The sequence below is a fragment of the Sphaeramia orbicularis genome, chromosome 12 (genome assembly GCF_902148855.1).
Source record: "Sphaeramia orbicularis chromosome 12, fSphaOr1.1, whole genome shotgun sequence".
In the NCBI taxonomy this organism is placed as follows: Eukaryota; Metazoa; Chordata; class Actinopteri; order Kurtiformes; family Apogonidae; genus Sphaeramia; species Sphaeramia orbicularis.
The window spans coordinates 79,397,531-79,410,459 of record NC_043968.1 but is presented as its reverse complement, the minus strand read 5'-3'; the positions used below and the strand labels follow the sequence as shown (position 1 = coordinate 79,410,459).

The window sequence follows — 12,929 nt, the reverse complement described above, 5'->3', positions numbered from 1 at the left end:
TCAATAGAGAGGATGCATGATGACCCATGTGCAGTCAGCGTTAGTCCCCAAACACATTCACATAAACACCAGGTTCAAAGGTTGAACTGCATGAGCTCAGTTCACATCCACACTGGACGGTTAACTCCTCTGGGTTCAGGTTAACTCTTCTGGGTTCGGGTTAGGGTTAACTCCTCTAAGTTAGGGTTAACTCCTCTGGGTTCAGGTTAACTCCTCTGGGTTCGGGTTCAGTTAACTCCCCCGGGTTCAGGTTAACTCCTCTGGGTTCAGGTTAACTAATCTAGGTTCAGGTTACCTCCCCTGGGCTCAGGTTAACTCCTCTGGGTTCAGGTTAACTAATCTAGGTTCAGGTTACCTCCCCTGGGCTCAGGTTAACTCCTCTGGGTTCAGGTTAACTAATCTGGGTTCAGGTTACCTCCCCTGGGCTCAGGTTAACTCCTCTGGGTTCGAGTTAACTCCTCTGGGTTTCAGTTTAACTCCTCTGGGTTCAGGTTAACTAATCTGGGTTTAGGTTAACTCCTCTGGATGTGTGATGAAGGTTTGTGGTGGTTCCAGGTTCCTCCTCTTGTCTATGGTCCAGTGTGCAGGTGTGTGATGAGGGTTTGTGGTGGTTTCAGGTCTCTGTCCAACACGGAGAAGCCAGACGTGCCCTGTTCCCTCTACATGAAGGAGCTGCAGGGCTTCATCTCCAGAGTGATGGCCGACTACTTCCGCCACTTCCAGTGTGCAGACTTTATCTACGAGAGCACCGAGGCCATCGCTCAGAGGGCCATCGAGCTGTTCGTACGTCACGCCAGCCTCCTGCGACCGCTGGGAGAGGGCGGCAAGATGAGGCTGGCAGCGGACTTCGCACAGGTCAGGGTTTGGGTTAGTCCGATGAACGAACAGAGGCTGTTTTCAGGACATTTAAAGGGTTAGGGTTAGGAACAGGGTTAGGAACAGAGTTAGAAACAGGGTTAGGAACAGGGTTACAGTTAGGAACAGGGTTAGGAACAAGCTTAGGAACAGAGTTAGGAACAGGGTTAGAGTTAGGAACGGGGTTAGAAACAGGGTCAGGGTTAGGAACAGGTTTAGGAACAGGGTTAAGAACAGGGTTAGGGTTAGAAACAGGGTTAAGAACAGGGTTCAGGTTAGGAACAGGGTTAGAGTTAGGAACAGGGTTAGGAACAGGGTTAGAGTTAGGAACAGGGTTAAGAACAGGGTTAGGGTTAGAAACAGGGTTCAGGGTAGGAACAGGGTTAGGAACAGGTTCAGGGTTAGGAACAGGGTTAAGAACAGGGTTAGGGTTAGAAACAGGGTTAAGAACAGGGTTCAGGTTAGGAACAGGGTTAGAGTTAGGAACAGGGTTAAGAACAGGGTTAGGGTTAGAAACAGGGTTCAGGGTAGGAACAGGGTTAGGAACAGGTTCAGGGTTAGGAACAGGGTTAAGAACAGGGTTAGGGTTAGAAACAGGGTTAAGAACAGGGTTCAGGTTAGGAACAGGGTTAGAGTTAGGAACAGGGTTAGGAACAGGGTTAGAGTTAGGAACAGGGTTAAGAACAGGGTTAGGGTTAGAAACAGGGTTCAGGGTAGGAACAGGGTTAGGAACAGGTTCAGGGTTAGGAACAGGGTTAAGAACAGGGTTAGGGTTAGAAACAGGGTTAAGAACAGGGTTTAGGTTAGGAACAGGGTTAGAGTTAGGAACAGGGTCAGGAACAGGGTTAGGAACAGGGTTAGGGTTAGGAACAGGGTTCAGGGTTAGGAACAGGGTTAGGGTTAGGAACAGGTTCAGGGTTAGGAACAGGGTTAGGATTAGGAACAGGTTCAGGGTTAGGAACAGGGTTAAGAACAGGGTTAGGGTTCTCAGGACACTCATAGGCTGTTGTTTGTCCTTGTGTCAGATGGAGATGGGTTAGGGTTCTGGTCAGGGTTAGGAACAGGGTTCTGGTTCTGGTTCTGGTTCTCAGGACACTTCTCTTGTTTGTCCTTGTGTCAGATGGAGATGGCGGTGGCTCCTCTGTGCAGGAGAGTGTCTGATCTGGGGAAACCTTACAGAATGCTGCGCTCCTTCAGGTGTGTATTCACTGTTAACATGTGCATTAGAATGGACATTCCAGAACAAAGTGGAGGTTCAGGTTCCTTCTAATCTGAAAAGAACCAAGAGACAAAAATATCAAAGAACATGATTCAGTCTGTGACACAAGACAACCAACACGACCACTGACCACACACGTGGAACGTCAGTGTTTCCGAACCAAAAGCATGTTTCATATAATGTTGTGATTAATTTTGATTAGATTATTAATGCCCATGATTATTATGGGATTGTCTCCATTCACCAATATGAACACTATTGGGTCAGTTGAACAGAAATAACATTGAATCATTAATTGAAGATGGTTTACTATGATCTGACTGGTGCTCTCTATGACATCATCTTATTCTTCTGCTCATAGTTCAAAGTCCAACGGGCACCATGACACTTCAGTTTCATTTTGGACCTTGGTCCCATATTTGATATCTTTTTATATTTGATCATAATTATTACTTATACTCCAGTAATGGCTCCTCGTATTTTAACAGGTTCTAAAAGCTCCTTTTAAGTCAATACCAATTATTATTTGAACCAAAATAAAATCATCACCTGTAAAAATGGACCTTTTGTCCCCTTTTGGATGGAATTTTTTCCTATTTTGATGGATAAGATGGGGATAGGGTTCAGGTTAGGCTAACCCTAACCCAAACCACAGTGACCACATCATCTTTCAGAAGTCCACTGATCAGCTGTTCATCATTTATAGACCTGTGGACCCAAAGTGTTCACAGTATTTATGAACTCCAAACACATGGAAGTCATTCATCTGTTCAGTGTATTACTACTGTTTATTACCTGTATTCATCTGTTCGGTGTATTTTTCAGTGTATTTTTGGTGTATTTTTCAGTGTATTTTTTTAAGTGTATTTTTCGGTGTATTTTTCAGTGTATTTTTTGGTGTATTTTTCAGTGTATTTTTGGTGTATTTTTTCGGTGTATTTTTTGGTGTATTTTTCAGTGTATTTTTCGTTGTATTTTTGGTGTAGTTTTCAGTGTATTTTTTCAGTGTATTTTTCAGTGTAGTTTTTTCAGTGTATTTTTTCAGTGTGTTTTTCGGTGTATTTTTCAGTGTATTTTTTCAGTGTGTTTATCGGTGTATTTTTCAGTGTGTTTTTTCGGTGTATTTTTCAGGCCCCTGCTGTTTCAGACCAGTGAACTCATTGTCAACAGTCCAGTGGTTGGAAACCTGATCCCTTATAGTGTACTGCTGCATTTCCTCTTCACCAGAGCTCCATCAGAGTTAAAGTCTCCACACCAGGTCAGAGCACACACACACACACACACACTCCTACTCAGTCCACATTTAATTGTCAGATTTGATGTAGTTTAATGTGTAGAACAGTGTAAAATTCAGTCCTGAACGGAACTCTAAACACATGAGCAGTACAGTTTAGACTGTTCCCCTTCAGCAAAAAAAAATACACATAAAAATAAATAAATAGGAAATATAAAAAAAACAGAATTGGACAAATCTACTAAGTCTGCTCAACTGGACTGGGTAATCCTTAGTGTCCAGGTAACCCTTAGTGTCCACACACACTACTGTCCAGGTGACTCTTACTGTCCACATACACTAGTGTCCATTGTTTGAATGTCCACAGAGAGCTGAGTGGTCGGTTGCTCGGTACTCCCAGTGGCTGGACGACCATCCGTCTGAGAGAGACCGTCTGACCCTCATCAGGTACTGTTTTATTTCTTTTTTTTTTCTAAATCAGGTGCTGTTCACTTCATCAGTCTGTGGTTTATCTCCTCATGAACTGACCTGTTAGAGCTGGTCAGCTAAAGGCCCAGGTGTAAGAGTGGACGATGGTCGCCCTCTAGTGGTGAACCACCAGACCTGCACAGGTGGACTCTGACACCTGAATGCACCAAGAACGTCCAGATAAATGTGACGTTTCATCTGGACTTTTAGACGAAAGACTCTTTTGTTTTGTTTTCCTGGAAGTTGACTTGACAGTAACTGGCAGTGGTGGAATGTAACCAAGTATTTGTACTTTGTTACTGTACTTAAGTACATTTTTACTGATTGAATAGTTCTACTGGTTGAACAGGTCTACTGGTAAATTAGTGAGTAATACCTAATAGAAGACTTGTCATCCACAGCATTATGAGTAAAAGTACACAGTACTGCAGAGAGTACTCACAATAAGTCCACCACCCTTTAAAATACACATGTACCGTATATTTGGTTGTAATTGTGACAGGAGTAACGTGCAGAGGTCCATAAATGTACATTCAGCTCAGACACTATCCACTCAGTCAGTACTTTTACTGTAAAGTATTGAGTAAAAGTACTCAGTTGTTGTACTTTGCCTTCAGTTAGTGGTACTTCTGCTCACTGATGCTGTTCTCACAGGGCGACTCTGGAGGCCTACGTCCAATCAGTGAGGGCTCGGCAGGGGAAGGAGTTCGCCCCCGTGTATCCCATCATGCTTCAGCTGTTCCAGAAAGCCACTGTCGGCTCACAGGCCTAGGAGGCGTGGCCTAGGAGCCAGAGGAGGCGTGGCCTAAGAGCCTGAGGAAGCAGGTTTGCTCTGAGGGATTTAAAGGTGCAGTAGAGAAAGACTGACCCATGAAGAGAACATTGACCCAGGAGAACTGGACTGTGTGTGTGTGTGTGGGGGGGGGGTGACTGAAGTGAGAATAGAGGACGAGGCTGTTGGGAAAGGGGGGGGGGGGGTTAATTTGTCAAAGTTCAATAAAACTCTTCACTCAATGACAAATATGGATTTTTATTTATACACAAACACAGTTTGACAGGACATGGGGGGGGGGGGGGTTAGATGGGCCACTTCCACTGGTTGGGGGGCGCCTCTTCCACCAGCGGCTCCCATGGCTTCCACTCCGACATCTTCCTGGACAGAGCCAGCTCACACTCAGCCTGAAAACACACACACACACACAGGTCATGAACAGTCGTCATGAGGTGAAAACAGACCAAAGCATTCCCTCTGATCTTCAGTTTAAAATGTTTCATCACAAAGGCACAAACCGTGTTCAAGTCAAAGTGATGAAGCGCTGCGGTTCCAGGAAATGCATTTAAATGAGCCTACGATGTGTTAACCCTTATGCCCCCCCCCCCAAAAAAAACAACTCTGGACATAAATGTACACACACAAAAGCGACTATAAAATCATTCGTCTACATTTGTTAGTTGAGTGGCGCCCTCTGCTGGACTGATGGATGATGACAGTCGACTACATATGGTCTGAGTCTGAATCTAACTCTTGTTAATTTTCTTTTGAAATGTGATGATGAAGCTGATCAACATGTTCCTAATCTGAATAAAATCTGCTGTGACGGTACAGTGTGGTTTCCTCACCTGGAAAATGACTTCTTCTATCTGACCACAGTTGATTTTCTTCTCCAGCTTCTCGACGTCAGTCTCCTGAGAAGAAAAGCATCGTCTGCTTCAGTCAGGTCCAACATTTGACAGCAGTTTAACGTTCATTTGTCCTGGAGGTAAAATGACTGAACACACACGGGAACATTTGGAACAAAACATCATATGGAACCGATCCAGACCATTATGACTTTAACGACTACATACAACTAAGGCTGAGCGATACGACGATTGGGGGGGGTATACAGGGGTGTACGTTCTGCGCCACACATACCCCACAATGAGTCCGCACAGTGAAAGGGAATTTTAAAAAGTCAGGGTAAGTCTATCAGAACTGAAGGCTCCACCCCCACAGTCAGGTGTACCCCAACCCAAACAGTATAAAAGACCCTAACCCAAACAGTAGGAAAGACCCTAACCCTAACAGTATAAAAGGCCCTAACAGTATAAAAGACCCTAACCCTAACAGTATAAAAGATTCTAACAGTACAAAAGGCCCTAACAGTAGGAAAGACCCTAACCCTAACAGTATAAAAGGCCCTAACAGTAGGAAAGACCCTAACCCAAACAATATAAAAGACCCTAACAGTATAAAAGACCTTAACCCTAACAGTATAAAAGACCCTAACAGTATAAAAGACCCTAACAGTATAAATGACCCTAACAGTAGGAAAGACCCTAACCCAAACAGTATAAAAGGCCCTAACAGTAGGAAAGACCCTAACCCAAACAATATAAAAGACCCTAACAGTATAAAAGACCTTAACCCTAACAGTATAAAAGACCCTAACCCTAACAGTACAAACAACCTTAACTCTAAGATAACTGAGACAACAGTCAGAGGACGATCTGAAACACACACACACCCACCCACACACCCCCACTCCCACCCGTTTCCACTCTCCTGACCATGAACAGTCTTTGTTCTTGTCCTGATAACTGCTAACACTGAACATGGGTTGAGAGGCGGGACTTCCTGTGCTGGTACTCACTGCTGTGACGTGGCTCAGCCTGTCGTTGACCAGCTGCTCCGTGTACTTCCTGTAGGCGGCGTCCTGTGGCATCGTCTGCAGTGACGCCAGGATTTTGGAGTAGAGAATCCTGAGACGCTGGGATCAAACACAACCGGTCACTCACAGGAACAAGTAACAACAACAGACAGTTATTTGATTATTACAGTTATTAAATTATTAATCTGGTTACAGTTATCAGATTATTAGTTATCTGATTACAGTAATCTGATTATTACAGTTATGATTATTAGTTATCTGATTACAGTTTCTTATTACAGTTATCTGATTACAGTAATCTGATTATTACAGTTACTTGATTATTACAGTTATCTGATTACAGTAATCTGATTATACAGTTATCTGATACCAGTAACCTGATTATTACAGTAATCTGATTATTACAGTTATCTGGTTATTAGTTATCTGATTATAGTAACCTGATTTTTACAGTTCTCTGATTATTAGTTATCTGATTACAGTAACCTGATTATACAGTTATCTGATTACAGTAACCTGATTATTACAGTAATCTGATTATTACAGTTATCTGATTATTAGTTATCTGATTATTACAGTTATTTGATTATTAGTTATCTGATTATAGTGATCTGATTATTACAGTTATTCTGATTCCATGACCATAAAAGTCCCATAACTAGGAGTAATCAGATTACTGACAGCTGGAGTGTGTTACTCTCCATCCTTTGGATGTCTGAAGTGTCTGATTTGCACACACACTGTTGGACAGACGGTGGTTCTCACCTCATGTGGGTTCTGGGACACCGCCAGGCCCACCAGACCGGTCGTCTGCAACACAACAAGCATCGGTTCAGTCAGAGTCACTACCAGGATTCAGCTGTGTTCTGGGCTCAGGAAGTGGACTTAGTGAACCTGCCTGACTGAGTGAAGGAACCATCTGATGTTCAACAGACCATAACATGGCTAAATATTTGCACCTGTGTTGTTCTGTTTAGAAGCAGTTATGGAGGACGTTCTGTTATTATCTGTTAAAGTTCCAATCATCAGCTCATATCCATAATTAGCACATGTCAAATCAGGATTTCAATTTAAACGCTGAACTTTGGTTGATTTTAGTGCTGCAACAACAAATCGATTAACCCTTTAGTGCATGAATTATGACAAATTTATATCAATATTTTTTGAGTGTTTTTATTCCTCTTTAGGCATGAAATAACCAATGGGACTGAAATTTCTTTCAAGAACCTATTTTTTATGGAGTTACAAAAATGTCCTCTCATCTGAACACCATGTGTTTAATTTCTGAAGCAAAGAAAAACATGTATTTAAAATGCATCAGAAAGTGATCCTGTGTGAAAACTATGAAATAAAAACATTTTAATGCAGCTAATCTGATGTTTTCTCACATTTTAGCATACACTAATATTAGTTTTTACTCACTTTCTGGAGATAATATGCAAAAAAAACCCTTTTTGTTCAAGAAAACTGTTAATTACAGTCTAATAACAATGAGCATTGATTTACACACACGTTACCGATCAAGTTTATCAAGAACTGTAAAATTACAGTAATTGTCTGAAAGTCAGTCTATGAGATGGTGTGTCCACTGTGTTGGCTGATATGCAAATTTAACAACAAAACCCATGAATATACAAGAGAGCAGCTGTAGAACAGCTGTCCACTGTAGTGACCACAATGCATGAATGGGTTAAATCCATTCAAATCGATTCTTAAAGAGTTGACCACAAACTCGTCATTCGACTGGTTGGGTCTTGATCATGTTAGTACTGAGGCATGTGCACGGTGTGTAACAGAGGAAAACCTACCTTAAGATAGCCTACGTGTTGTGATTACTTTAGCCCGCTAGCTAGTTAGACACTATTGTTGTAATTCTACCGTTTTCATCCATCGAGCTGGTTGAAGACTATAGTTCAGAGGTGTCAAACTCATTTTAGTTCTGGGGCCACATTCAGCTAAATTTAATCTGAAGTGGGCTGAACCAGTAAAATAATAACATAATAATATATAAATAATGTCAACTCCAAACTTTTCTCTATGTATTAGAATAAGAAAAATTAAACAATGAAAATGTTTACATCTCCAAACTATCCTTTCAAACAATGTGAATAACATGAACAAACTCAAAAAATAAGTGTAATTTTAACAATATTATGCTTCAGTTTATCATTTTCACATGTACATTATAACTTACAAATCACAGCGGGTCTACAAATACACAAAATATTGAATATCGGGTGGAATATTGTTGAAATTGTACTTACTTCTCATAAAACACTACAGGTAGTTCATATTTGTTCAGGTTATTCAAATTTTTTGTGAAATTATGCTTGTTTTAGTGTAAATACATGAAAATATTTACATTTACAAAGAGAGGAATTTGGAGTTGTCATTATTTATATGTTACACTGGTCTACAAGGAAAATGCTTCCAGAATAAAAGTAATGAAATTTTACCACATGAGAGTCACTGATAAAGAAAAGTCAAGTCAAAAATGCTGGTTGGCTGAACTTTCCAAGATACAGCCTTGGGTCAAAATGTGAAATTCAAGAATTAACGAGAGAATGGGTTTGACTCAAAAGGAATATTTGTCTCAGAGCTACAAGATCTACTTCAAAACTCTGTCTGCACATTAGAATACATTCACTTTACAGGTTCTATTTAGTGGAAGATTTATAAAACTATTATATAAATGTACATAAACCAATATATATGTAAGGGTAGAGACTGCGATCTGGTAGGATCGGCGATTCTACCGGTAGAGACTCCGATCGTTGTCTCTACCAGTAGAAACTCCGATCAGAGTCTCTACTGGTAGAAACTCCGATCCGGCCAGTAGAAACTCCGATCGGAGTCTCTACTGATAGAAACTCCGATCTTACCAATAGAATTGCCAAATGCAAAGTTAATGTTGAAATTCCAAAGGTTTTGAGAAAATTGTTGTCATTTTATATTTCACAAATGGTTTTAATATTTGGTGCTTTCCATAAATTATTTATATATTATGTGAGCGGGCTGAGACTAACTAAAAAGTCCAGATGTGGGTTAGGGTTAGGTAGGTAGGATCAGAGTTTCTACCAGTAGAGACTCCAATCGGAGTTTCTACCAGTAGAGACTCCGATCGGAGTTTCTACCAGTAGAGACTCTGATCGGAGTTTCTACCGGTAGAATCGCCGATCCTACCAGATCGCAGTCTCTACCCTGACATATATGTGTAATAACACTTAATCATATACCTTGAAAACATGAGCAAACTGGCACTTTTGTCATTTATTTTCCAATTAATCTTATTAAAATATGTAACATTTAGCACATTTAATGTCTGAAGCAAATCATTTCTAAAAAAAAATTGTACACCAGTGTTATTTTGATAGTATTTTACTGAATCCTGCCCACTTGAGATTGAATTGGTCTGAATGTGGAACCTGAACTAAAAGGATTGTTCATATCTTAGTGTAATTTTTGCATTTCACAAATTCATCCCAAGGGCCGGACTGGACCCTTTGGCGGGCCGGATTTGGCCCCCGGGCCGCATGTTTGACACCTGTGCTACAGTTTACTAGTCTCTAGCCATAACAGGTCTAGTTAGCAGGCTAGTGCTCGCTAACTAAACCTGAAACTATTATGGGATGGAATCATTAGTGACTCGTCTGCAGCCGATATTGTTTTGGGTTAAATACAGATCTGTTGTGTTTTTCCGATGAATGGATTAGTTGATCCATCTGGGTCCAAACGGACAGAAGTGGACTCACAGACAACACATTCAGAGTCACTGGTCAAACAATGGGAGCTTTGAACCGAAGGGTCATCTTTAGTTTCACAGTAAGCTGATTCTTACTGATATTTGCACCTGTTTGTTCTGTTTCCTTAATTAACAGACATTTAAGACACTGGTTTCACACTCACAAAGTACACATTCATTTTAGTCGTTAATTCGCATATCGACAACCGAATCCAGACCAAGTAAAAGGTAAATAGAGGAACTAAACAGTGAATGCAGACATATAGTGTCAATATTAACAGTAGAAAAAGGCCTTTATATTCACAAAATAACCTGTACGTTTGTCTCGTTAGCCAATTAGCACAGAGCTAACCGCCATGACATTCAATCTGTTCTTTTAGACTATTACGTCACAGATTAGACACGAAGATGGACTAAGTTTTATGTACAGCCATAACCTAGTTCCCATTAGTTAATTTCTGAAGCTGACATTTCTATTTAAAGCCCAGTATGACCTCTGTCCGTACCTTCTTCAGTAGTCCTGCCATCCTTGGACTCCTGTCCGCAACTTCCGTCCACTAAAGATGACGTAACGCCTTCGTCACTGGCTACATATCGGGGGTCTATGCGAAATACAAAACACTAACAATAAAATAAATATAACATCCTAAAATGTAATTACTTATTTTAAACATGATACTAACAATCTAGAATTTATTGTAAATTTATTCATATTATTTGGAAAATTTCATATACATAAAAACAAATATACTAAAACACACCCAAATTTTAAAATCGTCCCATTAGAATTTGAAAATTATATTAAATCTTTAGAATTCATATATTATAATAAAAAAAAAAAGCACTAACACATTGGCTATTTATAAACATTTTTTCAATACTGACTGAACTCTCTGTTGCATTTATTTATTTATATTTGTCAGATTTATTTATTTATTTACTTATTATTTGTATTTTATGCTTTGTATTTTTAAATCTATGCATTATTTTCTTAAACTTATATGTTCAAATGCTTTTTCTCTTTTGGCATCTTGATGTTTGTTTAAAATTTTGTACTGTATACTCAAATGTTGTTCATAAAGTTGTTAAAAAAAAAAAAAGCGAAATACAAAACACTCACATTTTAAACATTTAACCCTTTCATGCATAGTGTTCACTCCAGTGGACAGCTATTCTACAGCTGTTCTCTTGTATATTCATGGATTTTATTGTTTTAGTTCCATATCAGCCAACACAGTGGACGCTTATGCATCATCCCACACACCATTCATACCATTACTGTAACTCTGCTGTTCTTGATAGCACTAACATGTTTGAGTGTAAATCAATTGCTTTTTATTGTTAATAGACTGTAATTAACCACTTTTCTTAAACAAAAAGGTTTTTTAAAGTGAGTAATAACTAGTATTAGAGTATGTTAAAATGTGACAAACATCAGATTAGCAGCATTTTAAAAAAACATTCCATAGTTTTCACACAGTATATCAGTAAATACATGTTTCTTTGCTTCAAAACTTAAATGCATGGTGTCCAGCTGAGTGGATATTTTTGCAACTCCATGAAAAATAGGTTCATAAAAAATTTTCAATCGCATTGTTTTTTTCATGCCTGAAGAGGAATAAAAACACTCAGGAAAAATATCTTGATTAGGGTCAAAACACGGTATTCAAAATCTTTCTGACGGGACATTTTAGAGACAATTTAACCCACATTTTTACTTTTCGATTCATTTTTGCTTTAGCTGGACCATAAGGGATCATCCAAAACAAGGAGCTAATTTATATTGAAATAAATGTTGAAATGGCAATCAATTAAAGTTCATTCTCTGATGGGACATCACTGTGTTTTGACCCATTAAGGTTCTCATAATTCATGCATGAAAGTGTTAAACAGTGATTAAATAAACAAAATAGGTATCAACAAAAAACTTTTTTTTTTTTAAGAGCATTTTTAATTGAATATTTTTGGATTGTTCTAAAAGCCTTGTTCATTTTAGAACTAGTCAAATATTCAACTACGAATATAAAGCAGAATGCAACACATTCATTCATACATACATGTGCCATAGATTTGGATGTCAGTTACATTTCTGAATCATTAAGTATAAATGATTGTCATTCTGCCCTACATTTAGACCTCTGCACACAAACACTTTGATTTCATTCATATGCACTGTGCCCCCCCCCCACACACACTTACCTTAACCCTTTATCTGCTCATATCAGTGGTCCATCCTCCACAGTCAGGGTCTACTCCAGGTGTCCACCTGTTAAAGGTGGTTTGTCCTTCCTGTCTCCCCCTGGAGGATTCTGTTGGTTTACATCTGCTTTATTCCACTTCTATATGGAAAGGCTGATCAGATTAATGATGTGCCGCCATAGAAATACATTTCATTGACTGACTGAAAAGACCAGAGGCAGTAGGAAGACTTGATGACAGTCGAAGGTCTGGGAGAAACAGGGTTAATACCAAAGCTGAGGATAAACACCGTCACCACTGAGACAAATCGGCAGAAAAAACAAAGCACAAATAAAGGAAGAAATCATCATGGTACGGTCAAAAACCCACATCTGACAACTGTGAGAAGACATGAGAGAAAGGCTGGTCTGAAGGGTTAAGGATGTGCAAGAAAAAGAGACAAGAGTGGACAAAAGCGCCCACAACCGGACCTACGACCACGACAGTGGTGGTGACGTTCTTCCAGGTGGTGGTGCCCTGGGATGGAGATGGAGCAGATCTGTCTGAAGGAAGGGGTCCGTC

The 12,929-nt window shown here is 39.8% G+C and overlaps 2 protein-coding genes across 2 annotated transcripts in view; one reads left to right on the top strand and one right to left on the bottom strand.

Annotated features, from left to right (window-relative positions):
• Window positions 1-4,698, top strand: part of cog5 (component of oligomeric golgi complex 5) — a 53,061-nt gene extending 48,363 nt beyond the window's left edge. The window contains exons 18-22 of the mRNA XM_030149623.1: window positions 618-855; window positions 1,976-2,052; window positions 3,206-3,332; window positions 3,676-3,755; window positions 4,431-4,698. Of these exons, the coding sequence (XP_030005483.1) occupies window positions 618-855; window positions 1,976-2,052; window positions 3,206-3,332; window positions 3,676-3,755; window positions 4,431-4,548 (640 nt within the window). The 3' untranslated portion in view covers window positions 4,549-4,698. The remainder of the gene's footprint in view (window positions 1-617; window positions 856-1,975; window positions 2,053-3,205; window positions 3,333-3,675; window positions 3,756-4,430) is intronic.
• Window positions 4,699-4,786: 88 nt separating this feature from the next.
• ndufa5 (NADH:ubiquinone oxidoreductase subunit A5) lies at window positions 4,787-10,771 on the bottom strand. Its single transcript, XM_030149626.1, has 5 exons — window positions 10,676-10,771; window positions 7,193-7,237; window positions 6,410-6,526; window positions 5,397-5,462; window positions 4,787-4,955 (listed from the first exon to the last, which is right to left on the bottom strand). The coding sequence occupies exons 1-5, from the start codon at window positions 10,694-10,696 to the stop codon at window positions 4,854-4,856; spliced, it is 351 nt and encodes a 116-aa protein (XP_030005486.1). The 5' UTR covers window positions 10,697-10,771; the 3' UTR covers window positions 4,787-4,853.
• Window positions 10,772-12,929: the final 2,158 nt, after the last annotated feature.

Excerpts from the sequence above, each read along its gene's own strand:
- ndufa5 (XM_030149626.1), bottom strand. The coding sequence starts at position 10,696 with ATGGCAGGACTACTGAAGAAG. Across the intron at positions 7,238-10,675 it reads TGGCAGGACTACTGAAGAAG|ACGACCGGTCTGGTGGGCCT; the intron begins GTACGGACAGAG and ends GTTGTGTTGCAG. Across the intron at positions 6,527-7,192 it reads TGTCCCAGAACCCACATGAG|CGTCTCAGGATTCTCTACTC; the intron begins GTGAGAACCACC and ends GTTTGATCCCAG.